The 27,828-nt window shown below is 36.5% G+C and overlaps 1 protein-coding gene across 1 annotated transcript in view; it reads right to left on the bottom strand.

Moving 5' to 3' along the window:
- Positions 1–3,934: 3,934 nt before the first annotated feature.
- KCNJ3 (potassium inwardly rectifying channel subfamily J member 3) overlaps positions 3,935–27,828 on the bottom strand; it is a gene marked incomplete at both ends in the record, with an annotated part of 147,926 nt that continues 124,032 nt past the window's right edge. Inside the window, one exon of the mRNA XM_083350477.1 lies at positions 3,935–4,524. Within this exon, the coding sequence (XP_083206603.1) occupies positions 3,935–4,524 (590 nt within the window). The remainder of the gene's footprint in view (positions 4,525–27,828) is intronic.

Here is a 27,828-nt window from a genome sequence, read left to right as displayed (position 1 = left end):
TGAGTTGAGATATCCTGACTTTACAAGTGATGCAATCCAACAATAAAAACAGCTTCACATATACATCAAAGACAAACTATACCAGAGTAAGAAAGGTGTTTCTCCTTTTATTAAGAAAATTACAAACCAAGCTGAACATTACTGGAGAAATACAACTTAAAAACTATCTACAAATGAATTTATTCATTCACTTAAGGATGGCAGAAGTCATCTTTCATCATCAGAGGTTTGTTGCAAACCTTGCTATTGTACACAGGTATGTATTGGAACTAAAAAAAATGCAACTTAAAAGAACATGAGAAATATTACAACTTGAAAATCAGTGGTAGCTGAACACCCACTGCTACATAATGGTCATAGATTCAATTTAAAGACACACAAGTATTAGCGATCATATCAAATTGTCATGCACAACTACGGAGAGAAGCTGTTGAGATTTATAAACACTCTAACAACATTAACAAGAAAGTCTGAATGTTAACAAAGCCTGGTTTCCAATTTTTTGTCACCCTAAAAAAAAAAGCCCTTGATTAACCACACGGTATAGAATCTTCAGCGGTCTTACCTGAAATAATAATAATAAGCAGTAGCTGGTTTCAGACAGACCAATAAAAAATTAGCCCCTTGTTAAAATTAGACCAATTACAAATTCGCTTGTATAAAGAACCAATCAGAAATTAGCTTTCCAGGGACATTAGCCAATTAGAGATTAATTCTGTTACAAATACAAGAGCTCTATCAGTTTCTGCTCAGTTGCCCATGATCACTTTACCTCTGAAGATGCCAGCCATTGTTGCTGGTGAAATATCCGTATACCAGATAATTAGTCATGGCTTATTAGCTCAAAAGCTTGGCCCCGTTGGATCAATACTGTCCGTGAAAGCTTGAATTGTTAATATTTGTGATTCAAACACTGGAATGGTGCAGACTTAATTGATTTCTGCATTTGTGCTTTTTTTTTTCTTCTGGCTTTGCTTCATAGCAAAAAAAAAAAAAAAAAGTCTAGGGCCAGATTTCCACCCTCCAAGCATTAACTGATTAAGCTGGTTGAAGGACTGTAATTCAACCCAAGGCTCCAAGTCTGATTAAGGTCCAAAGAATAGCGCAACTAGCACTAAACTGTCAAGGGAATTTTGGACTTTTTTTTGTGAACAAGTCCCCATTTCAAATTATTATGGCATATTGCAGGGAACTTCAGAAGTAGTTTCTTATATGGCCTAGGAATCAGTTTCTAACAGAAAAGGGAAAAAGTCAAAATACTCTTTCGGGAGCACACAAGCCCTTGGAATCACCTAAAGCAGGGGTCTTCAAACTTAGCCCTTTTATGACTTGTGGACTTCAACTCCCAGAATTCTTCAGCCAGTGTGCCTGGCTGAGGAATTCTGGGAGTTGAAGTCCACAAGTCATAAAAGGACAAGGTTTGAAGACCCCTGACCTAAAGTATCTTGGTTGCTTGCTGAAGCTTTTGTGTAACACAATGAGAGTCGTTTTGCTCTGAGGTTTATCGATCGTCATTGCTTTGGATGCTTGGATTTAGCTTAACTTACTTAGAAGAAATCTTACCCATGTTTATTCATCCTTTCCTGTAGCAGGTAATAAAATTTACATAATTAAGCCAACTAGATTGTGTATTAAACATTTTTCTTACCCTACAGGCACCTCTGGCAATGATACTCCTTGATCCCTGATGTCTTGTGTGTGTAGCACACTGTAAACAAAATTATTATAGGCTGTATTTCTATGGGTTACTCTGAATACTATAATCAGTAATCCTATTACTAGGACTGTGGCTCTTGTTTTGGTGCAGTGAGATTGTCTTTAGATGATATATTTATAGATTTTTTGGTACTCTTTTGGACTATAAGAATTTCACAAAGGAATCATACAAGATTCTAAATCTGCCTTGGCTAAAATAGCCAAAAAAAGATAAGAAGACTTGCATTTTTATAGCTAAATTGTACCTGCAAGTCTTTTCCCTACATCTCCCACTGAACTTTATAGTTGAATTCTGATGAAGATAGTTATAAGGCTTCCCTTCTTCTCCATAATCCACTGTAGTGGCTTCTGAGTGTCCTTGAGTATAAATTACATCTGGGTGACTCTACATACATGTAATAGATGGAAATAACCTTGGAAAACAAGGTACAGAGTGTAGATCTGCCTCCAGCCAAGAAGCTCTAAGTCATTTGGCTATTTATAATGTAGAGTTATCATTCTTCCTTCCTGATCATTTAATATCATTTTGGTTGATTCAGTGGCATGTAGAAGCAAGAACATGTAGCATAATGCAACAACAGTAGCACTGCCTGCTCTGAATACAAATATGGCCCTTTTAACTGATTTGTTACCCGTGATCTGTTTTCCAATTTTGCAAGGGAAGTGCAACCTTGGACTGCAAATGCACCTACCTTTTAATCCTTTTTGGTACATCAGTTGGAAGCAGTCCATAGACATTATTGAAGGGCACTAAAGCTGCTTGGTCTATTTCTGATAATGCATAGTAGGTACCGTTATAATTTGACATTAATTGCCTTCGTAGAGCTAAGGAGGACTTAGGCAAGGCTGCCATCAATCATTAGGCTACTTGTACTGTGGAAAAAACTCTTTTCATTAATGAAGCTGCAGACCCTAACAGATACCATTGTCATAAAATAATCTGCAAGTTAATTTCCAATAATCGGGAACCTTATAATAACCATCAAGGTGACTACTCCCAAGGTCTTTGATTTCTAAGAAGTTATGAATAGCTCTGAACCTATCTGCGTTCAGAGATTTCCAAAAAAGCACTTCACAAGGGGATTTACACATCTTTCACAGTAAACCTGAGGCCCTCAGTTATCTGAATCTAACTTTACTGTATGATGAATATGGATATAAATAGTTAATATGAAAAAAGGAATTTATTTAATGTATGAAGGATCAGAGTAAGCCATCAGCATAATCAATCAAAAAAAATATTTCCATGTTGAACTTTTATTTCATACTTATTTTTAATGAAAATGAAACAAGCGTGTATCAGAACAATTTTTTTTATTTTATCTTATGACCTCTGCCTAAAATAGAACTGGGCCTGCCATGTATTTTGCCTGCTTCTAACCATAATTGACTTTTATGTAAAGGAAAAACAGAGTATCCATCTAACAAAATAAAGTGCGGAAAGTGTTAAAGCAAGAAAAAAGCTTAAGGCTTAAAGTTTTGGTGTTCAGAATTCTTAATAGCTATAGCCTTATGTGAACAAAGAAAACATGCACTGTAACTGCCTGAAGAAAACACCACAATTTACATCAGGGGGAAAATGGGCGTGATTCAGCCAACATACACATTCAACTGTATTGACTGGAAAGTAATTATAAATATGTATTTAAAGATTAACCAAAGATCTGATTCAGTTTCTTATTTATGTATAGCCTTCTCCTGAATCTTTCCTTACTCTCATGAGAGCTGCTACTGAGTGAGTGGGAGATGTTTCAGCAGAAAACTCCCCATCTTTTTGAACGAAATGGAGGATGCAATGGGCACATGGTCATGCCTGAAATGTTCATCTTTTGCTGGATTTTGTGCCCTTACAAATTATAATCTGCCCTGTTAGTAGCTCACTTTTGTTTTTACTTATTAATCAATGCTTAAGAAATATAGGAGAATAACACTCCATTTACATTTTCCCCAGAATATACAGTATAAATATAATAAGAACCATGCCATAAAACTATATGCAAAATTTGCACACTATTATTGCATGCTTGTGATGATACTACATGCCAAATAGTATTAGCTTATTAGCTTTCAAATTGATCCTAAGCTGAACTTCAGATCTTTTATTGTAGATTTCATCAGTCCTTAAAAGGGGAGAGTATTATCCCAGAGTACATGTAGCTGTAAAGAAACCCAGTAGATATAATGGCAATTCAAGTAATGCCTACAAATTTTGTTCCTGTTATGTAAATCGATCAGAATTCATTTTTCTCAGCTTTGGGGGAAGGTGTCCCTCCATTCTGCCTCCTCCTCCTCCTGATAACCTTTGAAGTTTTGGTGGCAAGTCTGCCATAGATTGGCTCATAGGGTCTGATAACATTTTTGTGGTCTTAGATATCAGTTTCTCCTCTGAGTTTCCAGGGACAGAACTTATTCGCTGAAGTTTCATAGGAAGATCCCCCATGCTATAGGCTTTTTCTGAAGTAGTAGAACTCATTCTCAACAGTTTTTTAGGAAAGTCTTCCCTTCCAGTCATTTTCTGTAGTTTGGATGGTATCTTTGTACCAACGTCATCAAGGCCATCTAGGCATTCCATAGAATTATTCCTTTCTTTACTGTTCCCTACAGCTGGTGCTATTAAAGGGGAGGACATGAGCAGCATTTCTTCCTGTTCTTTCACACTGTAAGGTGGAGTGGGAACTTCAAAGGTTGCATGGAACTGGGAGTAGTCTACTTTGAAAAATCCTTCTTCTAAGGAAATAACAGGGAAAAAACGATGACCCCAGAGAACTTCATCTTCTGTGTATGATGTTCTGGCTTGACAAGTCATTCCTGCAGTCAAAGAGCAAAGAAAAACTCAGTGAATGACTTGGAAATAACATGATCTACACATAAAACACATTTGGTTTGATTTCCAGCTCTCCAGGCTTAATTTCCATTTATCTCAATGGAATGTGAGCATGCCCATGTACATAAAACATATGACAATAGTTTCTTCAGAGAAATGCTGCCACATTGTTCTGTAACAATTGTAAGCTAGAGACATTCCATTCCATACCTGGAAGACTGCCCTCTTGTTCTGCAGCATGTGTGCAATATTTGGAATTGTTATAAAATTTACTATAGTTAACAGACCAAATGAAAACCATGCTGAAAATACATTAAAACAAATTATGTGGATACTTAAATAAAAACTATAAAGCAGGCAGAAACAAAAGACAGCAGCTTCTAAAGGAACTGGTTACTGCAGTGGGAGTTACATGACTAATATTCTATGAATTCACAGATGGATTAGGCATCTGGATGGATGAATAGATAATCCATCAAAAGTACACTTTATTAATCCAATTTAAATGTAGCTAGTCAATCTATAACTGTCACCATAACCAAGTCAGATCTTGTTTGACCACAACATCTTTGGTTGACACTTATTTTTTAGGAAGAATATTCCTCTATCCCAAACATGCTGAACTTGTATTCTATGTCCACTTCCTGACTAAATAATCTCATTTTAACTGGATTAAATTACAATGCATTATCTCTCATCTGGTTCATTACAACCTTCAGACACTCAGAAAATCTCAGATATTTCACAAACCTCAATACAACAGGATTTAATACATTGTAATTCTTAACTTATTAAAGTATTTTAAACCATCTCTCATGAAATTTCCATCTGCATGCCCCATCCCACCCCCACCATCCAATTTAAATCATACATCAATTTGGCCACTATGCATTTGATAAAATGAGCTGTAACTCACAAAAGTTTATGCTTTTTAATAACATTTGTCAGCTGGAGATGGTGCCATATTCATTCTGCTTTTTGCCTCCATAGATTAACTTGGCTCTGATCATACAATATCAGATACTGATCTAGAATATTAACAACGTCCCTAGTAATAGATGAAAAAGAAAGAGCTGCCTGTTATCTGCATATTGATACCAAAGAATTCTAAATATTTTGATGGTCTCTTCCAGTAGTTCCAAGGGCTACTATTCAACTGGGCATAAAACTGGTTTCTAAGAAATAACATCAGTCCCCTAACATCCTCCATTTGAATGGACCAATTTGAAAGTGAAGCCAAATTAAAATGCAATACTAATAAAATGACTATATTGAAATAAAAAAGGTGGTACAATCGTGGAGATACTAGTAATACCATCTCTCAGAGTTAGTGACTTCTGGTACAGTTCTTATGATGGAGAAGAGTCCTACCAAGCATGTTTCTACTGACATTATCCTTTCAATGAATCTTAATATTATTTGATTTTATGGCTGACTGATTTATTAGGAAGTGCTTGATAAAAAAACATGTTATACTTTCATACAACAGCGAAACCTAAATTGCACTCTTTAAAATGCAAGAGTTGCTGTATTCTGCCATAAAGGGGAAAATGTAAAATGCATATCACCAGTTGAAGGTTGTTGCAAACTTTCAAGATTTCAAAATTCTTGAGGATGCAAAAATGGTTGCAAAGGGATGGGGAAAACAGAAGGAATACCTCTGATTTTAGAGCCGTGTCTGAATTAGATATAGAATGAGAATTCCTTGAATTTGCAAACTGAATCTTCAGGTTGTCTTATAGCTAATACACAGTTATCACATCATGAAATAAAGTATATTTTAAAATCAATTGAAAGCATTTCAAGGGTATCAATTTTTTATTTCAACACAAATAGAGGACAGAACAAGAACCAAACCACATGCTTCCTACTATCTTGACCAATCAGTAAGAAATCTGACCCAATTAATTCTGGGTTTTAACAGAACCAGAGTGTTTCTTCAGCTTGTTTTTGTCTTTCAGTATAAGCACCACAAAAATCAACTGCATTGAAAAGGACTATGCTGCACATTTGCCAAGTCAAGGCTATGGTCTTTCCAGTTGCAATATATGCAATATATGGCTGTGAAAGTTGGACCATAAGAAAGGCTGAGTGTCAAAGAATTGAAGCCTTTGAACTATGGTGCTGGAGAAGACTCCTGCGAGTCCCTTGGACTGCAAGGCGATCAAACCGGTCAGTCCTAGAGGAGATCAACCCTGACTGCTCTTTAGAAGGCCAGATCCTGAAGCTAAAACTCAAATACTTTGGCCACCTAATGAGAAGGAAGGACTCACTGGAGAAGAGCCTAATGCTGGGAAAGGTTGAGGGCAAGAAAAGAAGGGGACGACAGAGAATGAGGTGGCTGGATGGAGTCACTGAAGCAGTAGGCATGAGCTTAAATGGACTCCAGAAGATGGTAAAGGACAGGAAGGCCTGGAGGAACATTGTCCATGGGGTCACGATGGGTTGGGCATGACTTCGCAACTGACTTCGCAACTAACAATGGGTCGGACATGACTTCGCAACATGACTTCGCAACTAACAGCAATGCTGCACATTTGTCATCAGAAGCTTCTTGGAAGGCTGGGGTAGACAATTGGAAATAAGCAACTTTTTCATGACGCTTGTATTTTAAGATTATAGTCAAAGTCATCTCTGAAAGTCAGTGTTCCCAAAAACAGTGACACTTCACTGTTACTGATGACAAAATATACTTCATTAAGTTTGATGCTATAATTTGTGATACAGTGATGAAAAAATTTGGCTTATCTTTTTTTTTTTAACCTCTCACCTCCCAGGCTGCAAGTCATACCAATTACATTTGTTTCAGCAAAAATATGCATTGCTTAAAAAGGTAATATAGAAAAGAGGGGATTTTATATTACAAAAGACCAGTCTCCTTACGTTTTTATGCAAATTTAAAATACTGTAAGCACCTTGTTTCTTTCAGATGTATTTATTAACAAAACCTGTCTTTTCTTTTTAACTAGCTGTTGTCTTGTTATGCACAGAAATAAGTGCTTCAGAGACAGGAAAGATTCATCCCTGTGCCTCAAGCAGGGTTTTCTTGGCGAAAGGGGAGATGGTTACTTAAGCATGTGGCAGAAAGAGAAATCGGCCTCTGTTGCTGCCTCTCCATGTGAAAACTCTTTTGTTCTTTTGAAAACTGCAAACAGTTCTTTGGGGAAAAGGCAAGAAGCTAAGAACTGAATCTAAGGAGTAGCATTCCTGGACTTTTAGGGAAAAGAAGTTTTTTTAATCGATTGGATGTTGGGAAAAGTCCCAGAGTCTCTTAAGTCTCAGAAGAACGAAGCTGAAGCCACCAGCCTGAGGATGACGGATGAGATTTCGTCGAAACGTCGCCCTGATACCTCCAATTCTACGTGGGAAAAATCCCGAATGACCAAAGATCTACATACAAACACCCGCGAAAACCTCAGAATATATTAATATTCTATAAAATTGGCCTTTCTGAAAAGGGGAGGACAAAAAAAATGGACTGATTTCCCCTAGCTATATGCCTCAATACTACATGGTCAGAAGATGATCATTTAATTTTTCAGTAAGTAGCAGAGGATGTGGGTCAGGAAGAAGGAAATGGGCAGTGGTGGGATTCAGCTGGTTTACACCATTTCGGCAGAACCGGTAGCTACTTTTTAGTTGCCCAGGCCCAGAACGGACTTCCAGAAGTGGCATCCACACAGAGAACTGGTTGTTCACATATTTGAATCCCACCACTGGAAACAGGTAATGGTAACAAAACCCAGAAAGCCACAAGTTTCAGACTAACCTCAACTCAGCTGTGGTGCCACCACTGGCCTAGTGCTGCCATTAGATATTTATCAGTGGAACCGCAAAGTCACGGCAGATGTTTTCCTGCTGTAAGTAAACAATGGACTGCAGCAAGGGTAAAAAAATCTACAGTAGGGTTGTTTTCAGTGTAGGACAAGCTGATGTTAATTGCAAAACAGATCATCCAGTTCTGGGGTAGCAATAAGGGCTGCAAATAGGGAGGGGATACTGAATTTGCTGGCAGATATTGATTTATCAGAGAAATAAATAAAGAGAGAGAGAGAGAGAGAGAGAGAAAGAAAGAAAGAAAGAAAGAAAGAAAGAAAGAAAGAAAGAAAGAAAGAAAGAAAGAAAGAAAGAAAGAAAGAAAAGGAAAAAAAAGAGAAAAAGAACCAGTGTTGAAAAGAAATTGTGAGATAGGATATACTGGAGCAGGGGTCTTCAAACTTGGCCCTTTTATGGCTTGTGGACTTCGATTCCCAGAATTCCTCAACCAGGCACACTGGTTGAGGAATTCTGGGAGTTGAAGTCCACAAGTCATAAAAGGGCCAAGTCTGAAGACCCCTGTACTGGAGGATACAAAAGCCTCATACTTACTGCTTTACTTTCCCAATGGGAAAAAAGGCAGCTGTGAATCTAGCATCATTGGGAATTTTGATCAGACCCTATCATCGACTCTTATCATGGTACCTAGAGTGTTTGCTTATTACTGCATCAGGACATTACTGAGTAACAATACATTCTGTGTTATTATTTTAATAATTAATTTGACTTTTATTGTGATTTTCCTCTATTTTTAAATTGTACATTTCTTGTATAATTTTTCATTGTCAGGTTTCAACTTAAAAAGCAATTGTTGTAAATAATAAGTAAAACTAGGAAGAAAATGAACCTGATTTTTAGGAAAAAAAATTAAAATGGGGGATCCTTGGTGCTCTCGGAGATTGGTTGTTTTCTGCAGACATTTCATTACCAAACTAGGGAACATCTTCAACAGAGAGCACCAAGGACCCTGATAGAATATTCAACAAATATTCTATCAAAATTAAAATGGTATAAATCCAGTATGTTCTATATGCTATTAATTCTTTAAAGTTTCAGATCAGTAGCATATGATCACATGAAATACATGCATTCATGCTCCTTCAACTGAAGTCACTGGTGTTTATTGGAAGACATATGCATTCTATTAACTATAAGACAGTGTTGGGATTTTTTGTAATTCTCCTTTCAAATAGCCCATTTTTTTCTCCTACCTTTATATCGTGTTTATAAGCATATAGAAAGAACCACCATTTGCACAATGAGTGAAATTAAATTAATCAATCTGTTTCCACCAAGCAGGACCTAGGAAGTGTGCCCTTTCTGTAATACCTCCTACCTGTTGAATGTTTTTGTCCCTGGAATCTGGCAGGATCCACCCTTGTCACCTACTTGAAGGCCATAAAAAGCTGGTTCTTCCCCCAAATGCTGGGTAGGATAAGGTGGGAGCATATGGATGGATTGATCCGAGGAGGATTTCATTTATTTTATATTATTTGTAACCCACCCCAATCCCAGATGAACCCAGGCAGGATGAAAATCACCCACCCATCCCAAATATAATAACTAAATCAGAACTCATACAGCCAAAGTCCTTATACAGATCTACACTCCTCCAGAAACATGCAGGCTCCAAGATGACCCCATTATTAGCCACAGATAATACTGGAACACAGTTGGAAACTATGTGAAGATGTATCTGATATACCAACTGTAACCCTATCTGCACAAGGTTGGCCTGGCAATAGTGACCTTAGCCCTTATTGCCACACATCTAAATTACTGTAAGGTACTCTGGACTGGGCTATCTTTGAAAATGATTTTGGAACCTCCAGTTGGTACAGATTAGTAACAAGTGAATGCACATAAGAATACCCCTATTCTACTCTATGGTTACTGTAATGGTTCCTATAGGTTTTTGAGTCTAATTCAAAACACTGGTTTGACTTTTTAATCTTTGACCCTACATGGCTTGACTCCAGGGAACCTTTGGGACCATCTTCTCCCAGTGGAATCTGCTTGAAAGGGTTGCTGAGGGTGTAATCACTCCATAAATGCAAGTATGGGCTGAGGAGCAGGACTAATCAGTAGAAGCCCCTATTTTATGGAACAGGCTGCCTACATAGATTAGCCAGTATCTACTCTTGTGTTTTTCCATTTTGGTAAAAACAATATTACTTGAATGAGCATTTGAGGCTTGAGAGGTATGTTAGTATGTGGGCAACTGTTATAATTGCTCTCTTTATTTATGAAAATAATAAAGGTGGGCTATACGTAAACAAACAAACAGAATATTGCATTGTATTGTCACTGTTGCTTTTAATTCTTATCCCCCCCATGCTGTCTGATTAAGTTGGAATATATAAATGTACAGTGAAATAAAATAAAATAAATAAAACAAAGTATCCTGCTTGCATTCCTCATAAGACTGAAATCATCATTTTGATCTTCTACGTTTTAAAATTCCTTCAAAGTTTCTCCCTGCCTCAATTTCCTCTCTTCTGTTTGAACTTTAAAGTTTCTTACTTTTTCCCTGTTTTCTTATGTATCAGCCGTACATTGTCACTGACTACTGCCAAGCAAGGAAGAACTGGGCCAGTTCAATATTTTGCTTGTTGTATGATTCTATGCTAAGATTTAAAAAGAATACCATAACTATTCTCCCAATTTCAATAAAAAAATGAAACCTGAAACAAAAAAATATAAATTTTAATCTCAATCTCAACTTGACAACATTTTTCATTTTATTGCTCTCTGCTTTATTTTTTAAAAACAATTTTATTAGTTTTTCAATTTACAACCTATATATCTAGAAAGCATCATGGTACCTGAGTAGTCATCAATTGAATAACAGAGTTTTCAATACATAGTTCAGGTTACATTATCATAGCATCCTTCTCTGTTTCCCTCAACATTCAATACAAGATATTTAAAAGAACAGATTTATAAGAATAGCATGGTCAATTAAAAAAGATTTTGTCAGTCCAATTTCAATGAAGTATATCTATATCCTGTTATTAGATTTTATTTAATTTTGATGTTAATTGTAGTATCCAAGTTTAACCTTTGACATCCCAAGTAGTATTCAGAACCCAAAATTTCTTTATTTTATTACACCAAAGATTGTATCATCTAACATACACCCAATAAATAGCTAACTTCTACCTAATAAACATTGTTTGTTTCAATACATCACAAGTTACAAATCAGAGAGCCTATATTTTTATCAATCTACTTCTTCTTCTACAGTTCTCTTGCTTTATTTTTATTAGAGTGAAGAAGAGTCACACTAAAGTAAAGACATACTTAATTGCCAATGTCACTCACAATTGGGCAGGATTTCCTGATAGTATGAGCTAGCTGAACAGCCTTTTTGGAAAGTGCCAAACAAACAGTTCAGAGTAGAGTCTAAATTGGCCTTAGAGTTACTGTAGCCAAGGGCTACAAAACTTTATATATTTTTATATAATAGTCTGCACAGATGCGGCATTATATCCAGTATCTACTATGAAATTGCATTCATCAGTGAAACATTCTTCCTTCTCTATCTCTATATTTCCACTAATTTGTTATAGATTAGGGGACCCTAAATATCACATCAAGGGCTGTGTATATCTGGGAAAGTGGTGGTGGGGAATACAAAGGAAAGTTGCAAGAATATTTCCTTGCATACTAATGAATATAATCCATAAAGATAACCATTACTTATATGTTTCAAAATGTGTCATAACTCAATGTGATATAATTGTACAATGTGATGCTGATATCCTCATTGTTGCTGTGTTTATACTTTTGCATTCACATTATGAATGATGTCAGTGAAAGAAAATAATAGCAATCAACAAATTAAGAGATTTAAGATTAATTTTATTTAGAGCTGTTTATTCAGCATATTAATCACATGCCAAGATAAACCATAAAAATAAAGGGAAACATACATTTCAAGTCTTTCTTAGTACAGATTGAAGAATGAAAAGGGCATCATGCTGGTAAAGATAATCAGACTTCCAAGTTCATTGAAAGAATAATTGGTTCTTAACAAACTTTGCTTAGGGGACCATAAATTTCCCTTTGACATCAATTTGTGAGAAAATGAGCCACGATAAATGCAAGATACTTTTAAAGAGTAGGTGATGAATATGCAAAAATCTTAATTTAAAATTATCACAGAGGCTTATTCATTGTTTCTTTTCATCTCAAGAGATCTACATTACCTACCTAAAACATGGTAGCTCTATGCCTTTTCTTAATCAAAAAACTAACTTTTGTTTTATATATATATATATATATATATATATAAAACAGAACACACACACACACACACACACACACACACACACACAAAAGGTAAAAGTTCCCCCGCACATGCGTGCTAGTCGTTTCCAACTCTAGGGGCCGGTGCTCATCTCCGTTTCAAAGCCGAAGAGCCAGCATTTGTCCGAGGACGTCTCCGTGGTCATGTGGCCGGCCTGACTAGACGCCAAAGGCGCACAGAATGCTGTTACCTTCCCACCGGAGTGGTCCCTATTTTTCTACTTGCATTTTTTACGAGCTTTCAAACTGCTAGGTTGGCAGAAGCTGGGATGAGTAACAGGCGCTCACTCTGCTACGCGGCACTTAGGATTCGACCTGCCAAACTGCCGATCTTCTGCACACACACATATATACACACATATATATACATATACATATACATATACATACACACACACACTGTATATATTATATATATATATATATATATATATATATATATATATATATATATATATATATATATATATATGTGTGTGTGTGTGTGTGTGTGTGTGTGTGTGTAGTAATCTCACTTTTGAGTAGGAAATAGTGATAGGAAATATTAAATGATCTGCTAGCCAATTAAAAAGCTTGAGAGGAAATATTTGCATGGCTAGAATGAGAGAGCTATTTAAGCAAAATTCTAGTAAACCATTTAATATGGTTCTACTTTGTTACGTCTAATTAAAAAATGACATTTATTTTACAATGCTTTAGGCAACAATTAAATGCCATCCTCAGACCTGGAGCATATTGTCATAGCTAAGAAATATACTGCTCTTTATGCTAATATATTTTCTCACTGTGTTTGGAACACGAGAGAAGAGTAGTGTTGCAATCACAAGCCGACCATTTATAATGGCATTTCTTGTAGAATTTTTGGAGCAATATTTGCATTTTGTTGGCTTTCTTGCATGGACACATATGATTACATAGGATCTATTTTCTTCGTAATCTATCCTTTAAGAATGCAAGGTCCACCTAACATGATATTAATGTCTTATTTTCTGTTTTGAGGCTCTTAATTAGGAAGTCAACTTTTCTAAACTTCTTTAGCACAGTTGTCAATTCCTATACTGAAAACATACAAATAAAAAGGCTTAAGGGTTTTTTTTTAAATTAAACTCTAATTATTTTTAAGTTACTAATAACTATCCAGTCAGAAAACTAATATTTCCTCCCATCTGTGAATTTGGGAAGAAGGGTTATGTTACACGTCGATAAAGTACAAACGGTTTCTGACTGAGTTGATGCAAAGCTGGATGCTTCTGACGGTTAGTCTGAAGATTAGCTGTTATCAGGCAGGGGCTAACAAATTTAATCTTTTCTAAGGTCTAAAGAAGGCTTCTCTTTCTTTTCCTTCTCTTTCTAGTTCAGGGGTAGGCAACCTTGGCTCTTTTATGACTCGTGGATATGGCTGAGCATGGCTGGCTCAGGAATTCTGGGAGTTGAAGTCCACGACTCCTAAAAGAGTCAAGGTTGCCTACCTCTGGCCTAGTTGCTTCTTCCATTGTCTCCTCTCTTTCCGGTTTGCTTCCCCCAAATTTATTTTTCTTGGGATATATTCAGCATAGTTCATTGACTATGCTAAAGCCTTTGATTGTGTGGATCATAACAAACTGTGGCAAGTCCTTAAAGAGATGGGCATACCAGACCATCTTATTTGTCTCTTGAGAAACCTATATGCGGGCCAAGAAGCAACAGTGAGAACTGGACACGGAACCACTGATTGGTTCAAAATTGGGAAAGGAGTCTGGCAAGGCTGTATACTGTCGCCTTGCCTATTTAACTTATATGCAGAGCACATCATGAGAAAGGCAGGGCTAGATGAATCAAAAGTTGGAATTAAGATTGCCGGAAGAAACATCAACAACCTAAGATATGCAGATGATACCACTCTAATGGCAGAAAGTGAAGAGGAACTAAAGAGCCTCTTGTTGCGAGTGAAGAAGGAGAGTGCAAAAGTTGGGTTGAAACTAAACATTAAGAAAACCAAGTTCATGGCATCCAGCCCTCTCAATTCCTGGAAAATAGATGGGGAAGAAATGGAGGTAGTAACAGATTTTATTTTCCTGGGCTCCAAGATCACTGCAGATGGGGACTGTAGCCAAGAAATTAAAAGACGCTTGCTCCTTGGGAGGAAAGCCATGGCAAATCTAGACAGCACACTAAAAAGCAGAGACATCACCCTGTCAACAAAAGTGCGTATAGTCAAGGCTATGGTCTTCCCAGTTGCAATGTATGGCAGTGAAAGCTGGACCATAAGAAAGGCTGAGCGCCAAAGAATTGAAGCCTTTGAACTATGGTGCTGGAGAAGACTCCTGCGAGTTCCTTGGACTGCAAGGCGATCAAACCGGTCAGTCCTAGAGGAGATCAACCCTGACTGCTCTTTAGAAGGCCAGATGCTGAAGTTAAAACTCAAATACTTTGGCCACCTAATGAGAAGGAAGGACTCACTGGAGAAGAGCCTAATGCTGGGAAAGATTGAGGGCAATAGAAGAAGGGGACGACAGAGAATGAGGTGGCTGGATGGAGTCACTGAAGCAGTAGGCGTGAGCTTAAATGGACTCCAGAAGATGGTAGAGGACAGGAAGGCCTGGAGGAACATTGTCCATAGGGTCGCGATGGGTCGGACACGACTTCGCAACTAACAACAATTCAGCATAGTAAAAAAAAATCAATATACATTATGTTATGTTCTAAATAGTTTATTTAGAAAATTTATGTAGCTATCCACCTTAAATACCTAACTCTGGAATGCAAACAATCCATACAAAGCAATGGATATATAGTATATGTATACACCTACAACCAATTAAAATAATCCAGTAGAAGAAAGAAATAATTAAGGTATTATGCAACAATTCCATAAAAACAAACATATGTATGTATATCAGACTCCTCTAACATCCTGGCCCTAACATTTGAAGAAGAAGACAGTTTTGAGGGATCAATAGCACTGATGATGTTACCTAGTTTGAGTAATGAAACATATGCGAAAAACAGGCAAGCTCAGAGAGCACCAAGGAAGCCTCATTTCAACCCTGAGCTACAAATATTCTCCTTTACTGGTAAGGACAGTTTTGTCTTTCGGAAGGCTAAGAGTAATGTCATTGTAATTCTAATAATGTTATCATTTGATCATCCTCAACTGTGCCATATTAAAAAAGGGACAAAATTAATGGCATATTTCTATTATTTGTTTTTCCTTAGATAGCAGGATATGGAAACATAAATATAAGCATTGGTTTACTGCCATCAACTCAGCTAACAAATGTCAGCTTTTATTTGTGTGGCTGGCTGTGTTGAATTAACTTGGCAGTCTTTTAAAATATACCTTAACAATTATTTCCTTCAGAGACATATTTTTGTGTATAACTAGCATGCATGCAGTTTATTTGAGGCCAGCATTAAGGGCAGAATGTTGTCTTAGATTAAAGAACCCTTCATATTATCTATTCCTGGACAATAGACTGAACAGTGCAGCTGTCTCAGCTTATTCATGTGAATCTTGCTGAGATATGTCTTTGAATTATTTAAATATCTAAGAATATTAGGTACATATAATGACATCTAAGAAGTAAATCATTGGAAATATTTGCAAATATCCAATGTATTGTGCTGATTTTTAGCAGTCACAACTATCTGTCCATCTTTCAGTCAAAATAATGCTGCTTTTAAAAATTCTGTATATTTTAACAAAATCTTATAATATTGGCTGTTATTATTATTGTATATTATTAAATACATTTGTTAACACTTACAGGAGCCTCATTTACCAACTGCCTTGTTCACTGACAGTTCAAAGTTATGACTGTAATATATATGTGTGTGTGTGTGTGTGTGTGTGTGTTTGTGTGTGTGTGTGTGTGTGTGTGTATGTATGTATGTATGTTTTTATAGGGTTGGGATAAGGTGGGGTCAATATATATGTATGTATGTATGTATGTATGTATGTATGTATGTATGTATGTATGTTTTTATAGGGTTGGGATAAAGTGGGGTCAGAGTTGAGTTGGGATTTGGATTAGGGTTGGGGTTTTTCCAAATAACATTCCCAATATTTAACAAACAGCATAATGTCTGGGTACATGTATTTAACTAACAATAATAGATATAGTTAATTATCATAAACAATATGTTAATTAATTACTCAATAGCCTTCTTCTTGCTAATATATATTTAAAATTACATATCACGTTCCTTTCTCTCTGACTCGTTTTTCTAGCCATTGATAGAATTATCCCATGTTCTAAAATACACTGAGTCTTCTTTCTCTTTAACCTTTAAATCAATCTATCCATTTCTAGAATTTTCTTAATTAGTACTTCTTCAGTTGGTAAGTTTTCATTTTTCCAATGTTGGGCAAATACAATTCTGGCTGCCATAAATATGTGTAGTATTAGATATCTGCAATCTTTCTCATAATTAGCTCTATTATTATTAACAAAAATAATTCTGGTTTAAAGTCTATTTATTTTTTAGTCATTTTCTCCAACCCTAAATGTATTTTGACCCAAAATCCTTTTGCTTTAGGGCATGTCCACCAGATATAATAATAAGTACCTTGTCTTTGTTTGCATTTCCAACAGTTGTTTGAAGTATTTTTAAACATTTTTGCTAATCTCACTGGTGTCATATGCTATCTGTAAAACATTTTATATAAGCTTTATTTATATGCCACTGCTTTAATTAATTTACTATTTCTTTCCCATAACTTTTGCCAATCTTCTAATTCTATATTATATCCAAAATTCTTTGCCCATGCTATCATTTTCTTTTAATTGTTCTTCCTCCATCTTTAAGTTTAACAGAAATCTATAGTTTCTTAATCAATTTTTCATCTGTTTTTAGCAGTATCTGATCAAATTCTGTCTGTTCTTTAAAAAATCCCATTATTTTAACATCTTTTTCATATCTCGTTTGAATTTGCAGATATGGCCACCATGCTAGATCAATACCTTGTTCTTGTAAATCTTGCCTGTCTTTCATTTTTCCTTCATTGTCCAAAATATATTTATAAGTCACAATTTTATCGTAGTTAATTAAATTTTGGTAAGCAAAAGCTTCCATTGTTGAAAGCCATTCAGGTATCTTAATATAAATTTTTTTCTTTTATTTTTTCCCCATTCTGAAATAAGTGCATTCCTTCTAAAATGGTTTTGAAAGTATCTATGTATTTTATTCTTCCCATACCATAGAAAGGCATGCCAACTGATTTGTAGATCATGCCCCTCTAGGTACAATAGTCTTCTGTCTCTAAGCATTATCCATTCTTTAAGCCATGTTAAAATAGTTGCTTGATAGTATAACCTCCAGTCCGGCAGTCCAAATCCTCCACTGTCTTTTGCTTCTTGTAGCATTTTCACTTTAATTCTAGCTTTTTTTCCTTGCCAGATAAATTTCAATATTATTGTATTCAGTTCATCAAAAAAGACTTTTCCCAGCCTTACAGGAATCATTTGAAATAAAAACAGTATTTTTGGTAAGGTATTCATTTTCACTGTTGCTATTCTCCCCAACATTGAAAGTTGGAAGTTTTTCCACTTTATTGATTTTTTTTTCCTGTTAGATTCTTTGTTAGCACTTTACTCTTTTCTCTGTTTATTGTCAACCCTGCCACTTCTCCATTTTTTTTCTATTTTCTCCAGAGGTTTAGAGCTTGTTTCCAGTGGATCTTCCAGTATAAAAACCAAATCATCTGCAAATGCTTATAATTTATATTTTTCATCTTTTACCTCCAACGACTGCAAAAATTTCTTTATGACCAACTCCTGCATTTATGACCTTTGCAACATCGTTCAGTCATATCACTGACATTACAATCAGGATATGTTGTCCTGTGCCTGACCTGTTTTTTCCTCCCTCCTTACAGAGTGGACAGATTGGAGAGAAAGGGATTACAAGAACCCAATAGGGAATATGCTGGACTGTTTGCATAATGTGCTCACAACTTCCATCCCTGAATAGGCTTGGGGTGCTAGCACCTTTTTTTATGTGTAAATCCCATTACATGCCTGCTTATTCTCTTGTAATCCCTTCCTCTCAAGTGAATGTAAATACAAACATTAATTCCCTTTTTATTATTTATCCCAGTGCCAGGGTTTGCATTTCAAAGGATGGGAAAGTGGAAAGAAAATAAGTATAGTCATGAATGACTCCATGATTTCCCACTTAGTGATTGCTTTGCTTAACATCAGAGTTGCCAGTCCCAGTTTTGGACACTAAATGACTACCTGTAGTTGTTAAGGTTGTTGTTGTTAGATGCCAAGTCGTGTCCGACCCATTGCGAACCCATGGACAATGTTCCTCCAGGCCTTCCTGTCCTCTACCATCTTCTGGAGTCCATTTAAGCTCACACCTACTGCTTCTGTGACTCAATCCAGCCATCTCATTCTCTGTCATCCCCTTCCTCATTTGCCCTCAACCTTTCCCAGCATTAGGCTCTTCTCCAGTGAGTCCTTCCTTCTCATTAGGTGGCCAAAGTATTTGAGTTTCAACTTCAGGATCTGGCCTTCTAAAGAGCAGTCAGGGTTGATCTCCTCTAGGACTGACCGATTTGATTGCCTTGCAGGCCAAGGGACTCGCAGGAGTCTTCTCCAGCACCATAGTTCAAAGGCCTCAATTCTTTGGCGCTCAGCCTTTCTTGTGGTCCAATTTTCACAGCCATACATTGCAACTGGAAAGACCATAGCCTTGACTATACACACTTTTGTTGACAGGGTGATGTCTTTGGTTTTTAGTGTGCTGTCTAGATTTGCCATAGCTTTCTTCCCCAGGAGTAAACGTCTTTTGATTTCTTGGCTGCAGTCCCCATTTGGAGCCCAGGAAAATAAAATCTGTCACTACCTCCATTTCTTCCCCATCTATTTGCCAGGAATTGAGAGGGCCGGAAGCCATGATCTTGGTTTTCTTAATGTTTAGTTTCAACCCAACTTTTGCACTCTCCTTCTTCACTAGTAACAGGAGGCTCTTTAGTTCCTCTTCACTTTCTGCCATTAGAGTGGTATCATATGCATATCTTTGGTTGTTTATATTTCTCTCGGCAATCTTAATTCCAACTTTTGATTCATCTAGCCCTGCCTTTCTCATGATGTGCTCTGCATATAAGTTAAACAGGCAGGGTGACAGTATGCAGCCTTGCCGGAGTCCTTTCCCAATTTTGTACCAATCAGTGGTTCCGTGTCCAGTTCTCACTGTTGCTTCTTGGCCCGCATATAGGTTTCTCAAGAGACAAATAAGATGGTCTGGTATGCCCATCTCTTTAAGGACTTGCCACAGTTTGTTATGATCCACACAATCAAAGGCTTTAGCATAGTCAATGAAGCAGAAGTAGATGTTTTTCTGGAACTCCCTAGCTTTCTCCATGATCCAGCATATGTTGGCAATTTGCTCTCTAGTTCCTCTGCCTCTTCGAAATCCTGCCTGTACTTCTGGTAGTTCTCAATCCACATAATGCTGGAGTCTAGCTTGTAGGATTTTAAGCACAACTTTACTAGCATGTGAAATGAGTGCAATGGTGCGATAGTTTGAACATTCTTTTGCACTGTCTTTGGAATGGAATTGGAATGTAAACTGATCTTTTCCAATCCTGTGGCCACTGTTGAGTTTTCCAAATTTGCTGGCAAATTGAGTGTAGCACTTTTACTGCATGTCTTTTAAGATTTTGAATAGCTCAGCTGGAATACTGTCACCTCCACTAGCTTTGTTGTTGCTCAGCTTTCCTAAGGCACATTTCACTTCATTCTAGTATGTCTGGCTTGAGGAGAGTGACCACCTCATCATGGTTATCAGGGATGTTAAGCTCCTTCTTGTATAGTTCTTCTGTGTAGTTTTGTCACCTCTTCTTAAGCTCTTCTGGCTCTGTTAGGTCCCTGCCATTTTGGTCCTTTATCATGCCCATTTTTGCATGAAACGTTCCCTTCATTTCTCCAATTTTCTTGAAGAGATCTCTAGTCCTCCCTATTCCATTGTTTTCTTCTATTTCTTTGCACTGTTCATTTAAGAAGGCATCTCTTCTAGCTATTCTCTGGAATTCTGCATTCAACTGGGTGTATCTTTCTTTTTCTCCCTTGCCTTTCACTTCCCTCCTATCATCAGCTATTTGCAAAGCTTCCTCAGACAACCATTTTGCTTTCTTGCATTTCTTTTTCTTTGGGATGGTTTTAGTTGCTACTTCTTGTACAATGTTGCGAACCTCCATCCATAGTTCTCCAGGCACCCTGTCTATCAGATCTAATTCCTTAAATCTATTTGTCACCTCTACTGTATATTCAACAGGGATATGATTTAGTTCATACCTGAGTGGCCTAGTGCTTTTCCCTACTTTCTTCAGTTTAAGCCTAAATTTTGCAATGAGAAGCTCATGGTCTGAGCCACAGTCAGCTCCTGGTCTTGGTTTTACTGACTGTATAGAGCTTCTCCATCTTTGGCTGCAGAGCATATAGTCAATCTGATTTCTGTGTTGACCGTCTGGTGATGTCCATGTGTAGAGCCGTCTCTTGGGTTGTTGGAAAACAGTGTTTGCTATGACCATCGTATTCTCTTGACAAAATTCTATCAGCTTGTGCCCTGCTTCATTTTGTACTCCAAGGCCAAACTTGCCTGTTATTCCAGTTATCTTTTGGCTTCCTGCTTTAGCATTCCAATCCCCCATGATGATAAGGACATCATTTTTTGGTGTTAGTTCTATAAGGTGCTGTAGGGCTTCATAGAACCAGTCAATTTCATCCTCTTCAGCACCGGTGGTTGGGGCATAGACTTGGACTACTGTGATATTGAATGGTTTGCCTTGGATTTGAACTGAGATCATTCTGTCATTTTGGGGATTGTATCCCAGTATTGCTTTTCCTACTCTTTTATTGACTATCCCTTCTTCTGAGGGATTGTTGCCCGCAGTAATATACCTGATGGTTGTCTGAATTAAATTCATCCATTCCTGTCCATTTTAGTTCACTGATTCCTAATATGTCGATGTTCAGTCTTGTCATCTCTTGTTTGATCCCGTCCAGCTTGCCTTGATTCATGGATGCTACATTCCAGGTTCCTATGGAGAAAAAATCTTTACAGCATCGGACTTTCCTTTCACCACCAGATACATCCACAGCTGAGCATCCTTTCAGCTTTGGCCCAGTTGTTTCATTCTTTCTGGCGCTACTAGTACTAGCCCTCTGCTCTTCCCCAGTAGCATATTGGATGCCTTCCAACCTGAGGGGCTCATCTTCCAGCATCATATCTTTTTTTTCCTTTTGGTACTGTCCATGGGGTTTTCATGGCAAAGATACTGGAGTGGGTTGCCATTTCCTTCTCCAGTGGAGCACATTTTGTCAGAACTCTCTGCTATGACCTGTCCATCTTGGGTGGCCCTGCACGGCATAGCTCATAGCTTCATTAAATTATGCAAGCCCCTTTGCCACAACAAGGCAGTAATCCATGAAGGGGTTGTTAAGTTAACAGGCTACAAACTGGGAGACTGAATTCTAGTCCCAGCTGGGTGACCTGGAACCAGCGTAAATTATCTATCCTATGTCACCCTTTCTCCTCTAATCAGGGTACAACAAACATTTAGACGCATAGGCTATAACGCATTATTTCAGCAGCAATCTGTGAAAATTATATCCTCTCTATACAATCAAGTTGTACCTATGAAAATCAGCTCTTCAGTTGTATCACCTGAATGACTTAGTGAGAGAAGGAACAGCTCATCATTTTTCATGTGCTGAGATTCACATATGAAGGTATTGCGTAAACAGAGCTTCAGTTGCATTTCTTTTTTTTGGGGCAGTTATTTTCTTTTATAAAAAGCCACAGTTGAAAAGCTAATAACACGGTAATTATGAAAGCAATATACTAAATTGTTCATCATTTGTAAGGACTCTTGTATAGTATAATGACATACTTCCTCTAATCCACTATGTCATAGTGTTTAAGTATCAACTTTCTTTATTCAGGAACTAAACCAGATGATTAATGTTGTTTTATCTTCTTTTGAATTATTAAGAAAATATTTGTGGATTGTTTTTAACAGGGAGAAAGAATTGAGTTATTAAAAAGTTATAGGCCAGCCATTTTTTTCTTGCCATTATTAACGTAATGGTGCTATTAAGATTTAACAGAGTTTATATAATAACATCTCATCTTACATTTCAATTGCATCCAGGATGCCCACTTTTTACTGAAAACCTCATGCATAAACAAACATCTATTTGTATTATTTCATAAAGGTTTAGCTTAATTTTCATTGGTACTCTTCACAGCATAGCGTAGCAATTCTGTATGACCCTATGAAAAGCCAACACATATAGAAAACATGTTTTCTTCTAAGAATATCCATATGCACCCACTATCACCACCACCACCACCAATAACAACAACAACAACAATCCCAAATTGCACATTGGAAGCTTTGCCAGAAGTTTGGGTTTGAATGCAGCAAAAATTACTGGGAACACCAAATTGACAAAGTTCTTGAAAATGAGCAAATCAAAATCCTGTGGGACTTTCGGATCCAGACAGACAGGCATCTGGCTCACAACATCCCTGACATCACTACTGGGGGCGGGGAAGTCTGGTTCGTTGATATTGCAATTCCAGGTGATGCATGAATTGAAGAGAAACAGAAAAAAATAAGAAAAAAAATCACGATTTGCAAACTGAAGTTGAGCGATTGTGGAGGAACTAATCAATGGTTGTACCAATAATAATAGGAGCCCTTGGGAGTAATACCCAAAGGGCTGCCTAGATACATGGAAATTTTGAACATGTTAGACTTGAATATCCTGACTTTGCAAAATAACACCCTATTTGGAACTGTCTATATACTCAGATATTACCTTAACAGCTTTTAGGCTCTTGGTTAGGACTTCAATTGTTAAGTTTTTACAGTCCCAGACCATGAATTGAATTGAAGATTAAGAATATAAGAATAATATAATTTAATTTACTCAGAACACTTACATTCTGCAACGATATCTGCAACACAATAAAAAATCCACATCTTCCAGGAAAGGTGGACAAAAATACCAAACCCAGTCTGAACATCTGGCTGACTATGCAGGAACCATAGAACCATATAGAACCATAATTCTATAATTGAAAAGTGCATACAAAATATACTGCTCAAAAAATAAACGGAACACTTAAACAACACAATGTACTGTATTTAATAGTAGGATGTCTTATTTTGTGTTCCCTTTATTTTTTTGAGCAGTATATTTTGAACTGTGTAACATTCACATGTATTTTATATTAACATTATTCTACTTTCAATTATCTCCTCTAAAGATTAACTCCCAATAAAAGATAAGTGTTTACTGTGATATTTAACAAGGGGACAAAAGAAGTAAGGCGGGCATTTTGGAAACAGAAGAGACAATATAAAATTTGAACTATCTGAAACAGTAAGAAAATATTATAGCACATAGGAAACATCTTAAATTTATAGCACTTGTCAGTTGTCAGAGTGCTGATAATCAGCCTAAGTGGGTATTTTATTCTTTTATTGTGATTTTTTATTACAAACGTGCACCTAGCTTTTTCACCTTTTTCCAATAGATGTAGAAGAATAAGGTACACTTAATAGCACTTGGTTTAAGAGATTCCAAGCATTTTTATTGTCTTTTTTTCTGTTTATTGCTTATATTTTTTATCATTTTTCATTTTAAATAACTGTATAATCTAAACATTAGACTTATGATTGCTGGATTAAAATGATTAAAAATAAATAAATGAATGTATGAATATTATGCCAACTAAAAAAATGCAGCTAATAAACCAAGGTACTGCTTTTCATTCTGTAAACCAGGAAAGTTGCCTAATAGATTAACTAGAAATCAAGGCTATAAACTTATAGTTTTCTTGAACTGATAGATAATGTGATGATAGATCTTTTGAAATTGAAAAGAAATTCAGTTGCTTGAACTGGAGTTCAATATGCATCAAGGGAGAAAGATGTATCTTTTCTACACTCTCCAATAATTTATTTCTGTCCAGATAAATAAATAAATAAACCTTTATTGTCAAAGTACAACACGTGTACATTGAGATTAGCTGAGCCTCCCCCTGTGCTCTCTCCCCCCAACACACAGTGACAACAAACCCTCCATCCCACCACACTATGTGAACCAACTACACCACACACCGGCCTCCCAAGTCAATTCTGCATAAGATTATGTCCCATTTAAAAGCCTAACAGCCCACGGATAAAAGCTATTTTTCAGCCTGTTGGTACGGCTGGCTATATTCCTATATCTCCTACCGGATGGTAGAAGAGTAAAGAGATACCATCCAGGGTGTGAGTCATCCCTGAGAATCTTCCTCACTCTTCCAAGGCAACGAGCCCTGGCGATGTCATCCAGTGGTGTCAGGGAACAGCCCACAATGTCTTGTGCTGTGCTCACTACCCTCTGATGTGTAGTCAACACATCTGTGTAATTTGTTACTTTAAACAATTGGTGGGGTTATTAAATTTTGCTTTGGAAACTTAAGATTAAATCTGAATTTAATATAGTTGGGAGGTCTTGCCTGATGCTTTGCTCTTCCTTCTGCTATATTGGATAGTACAATAAATAACAAAAAAGTTCTATTAACTGAAAGGCTCTGAGCCTATGATTCAGGAGAAGTAGAAACCATAGGACATGTTCTTCTTCATTGCTCCTTTTACAGAGACACCCGAATCACATTCATACTATCTCTGATTAGCACATATCCTGGTCACCCAGATTCGGCCTATGACCAGATGCTACTCATAGATTATATGCCCCTTGTTATAGCACATGTAACTAGATTTGGGGCAGCAGCACAGAAAAGCCATTGAACCTTGATTGCCAATATCCAGCAATGCATTTTTTTAAACATAATTCATTTAAAATTTAGATATTATTATTTTGTTGACACAAATTGCTTTAGATACTTTGTTGCAATTTTAGATATACTTAATATAGGTCTACTTTATAATTTAATATAGGCTGTATCCTGGATCTCATTTATAGATATTAGTTAGGTTGTTTGATAAAGGCATTTTAATTATGTGTTACATTTTATTTTCTTATCTGTACTGGTTTTTAACCACAATAAATTGAAATTGAATTGATTTGAATTGACATGGTTGAAAGAACAATCAAGAGAAAATCAAAAGAATCAAGACAATAAAAAACAAAACCAAGTCACCGAAAAGATGCTGCTATAAGCTGATGTGATAAATCATCCTGACTACATGGGAAATCACAGGGCATCCCTTTAATACTTTACCCCCATAGAGGCACTGCAGTAATACAGCTATATATAGCACACACCAGCCACAACTGCCTTCAAACACAGGTAGCACTTGGTTAATAATGAATAAAAGTTCATTTGAAATGCTAATAGGCAATTTTAATTTCTAGATCATCATTTTACGTAAGTTTTTAGTATTCTAAAAATTCTTTTTCTATTTGTTGCATTGTTAGAAAGTAATTTTATACATTAAGATGCATTCCCCATCTATATATTTACCAATTGTTATGCTGGCTTCAGAACAGATCTATGATTGTACTCAAAGTTGAAATGCAAAATATTAATTGCTTCAGTTTCAGTTAGGTTAGAAGACCAGATAAAGCATTCACCTTAGATAATAAATAAATGCCACATTTTTACCTCCTAAGTTCCAGAAAGCCTCATGAAGACTGAGTTAAGAACCTACTTCAAGGTAGCTTTTTCTACACTGAAGATTAGTGTATACTAATTTGGTGGGTCCATATCATCATTTTAAAGTGCTTCTTTTTTTTTTTGAACATGCTATATTTCCCTGAAGGTATATATGATTTTAGTTTGAATTTTATGATTGTTCTTTTGATCCTTGTAGAATGGATCAGAGTAGCTGTAATAATGCTTAATATTCAGGTCCGAAATCCCTTTACATGAACATTGCCCCTTTTAAAACAAATGTATTTTTAATGAAAAACCTATTTGGCATATTATATGAATATTTTATATTGTTGGAGATAATGAAATTAGTAATGCAAAGCACAAAGATATACAATGTGTAATATAAATATTATTTTACTTATGCTTTTTAAATAGAATCCATACTTGATTTCCTTGATTCATGTAAAAATTTACAAGACAGATAATAATAGTAAGCAACTAATGTACAGCATGGCTGCAGTTGTACTGAAAACCTGGGATGCCAAATTAACAATGAGGAAGACAATTAACCAGTGGAACAACCTGCCTCCAGAGGTGGTGAATGCTCCAACACTGGAGGTTTTTAAGAAGAGACTGGACAGCCATTTGCCTGAAATGGTATAAGTTTTCCTGCCTGAGCAGGGGGTTGGACTAGATGACCTCCAAGGTCCCTTCCAACTTTTTATTATTATTATTATTATTATTATTATTATTATTATTATTATTATTATTATTATTATTATTATTATTATTATTATACAAGCCAAACAGTCCATCACTAAAATGGAAGACTGGGCTGAGAAATAAGATCGGCAAGCTAAGATCAGATGAAGCAAGCTGGAGCAGATGAAAGAAAAAAAAGCTAAAGAACAAGAAGCCCAAACTATACCTGGTCAAGAAATATCACCTAGAAATAAGGAAGATTAAGGAAGCACTGGGAATAATAAAGCAGCAAAAAAAGCTATAATGAAGAAGGTCAATAGATACTAAGTTTGAATTGCACACTCTAGACTAGGGGTGTCAAACTCACTGCATCACATGACGCAATGTATCGTGACTTTTTGCCGGAGCTGGGGTAGGTGTGGCTTCCACGTGACACATCTGGCCCATGGGTTGGCAGTTTGACACTCCTGCTATAGACAGAGTCTCCGATTTCAATAGAAACCTTTCTAATAATCCATCAATAGAAAGAATTCAGCAAAGCAGTCAACACCTGACAAAAAAGAAACAGTGCAGTTCTGAGTGTAGCTATGTACAACCCAAAGAAATACAACAAGGATGGATAAAGAATGTGGACAAGAATAATAATTTAAAAAACTTGAAATGGAAGAAGCTTTATTAACAGCAGAAATGGTGGACAAAAGGGTAAGGCTGAAACTTCTGACTGGTCTACATCCACTTACAACTTACTTTAAGGAGGCGAAATTGAAGATTGGTTAACATGTGGTAAAATCTAACTCAGAATGAAAGATCCAGCAAAAGGGGGCAGTACCAGGCAACTACGGAACAATCACCTG

Source organism: Vipera ursinii (assembly GCF_947247035.1).
Source record: "Vipera ursinii genome assembly, chromosome: 1".
Classification (NCBI taxonomy): domain Eukaryota; kingdom Metazoa; phylum Chordata; class Lepidosauria; order Squamata; family Viperidae; genus Vipera; species Vipera ursinii.
This window is presented reverse-complemented; position numbering and strand designations above follow the sequence as displayed.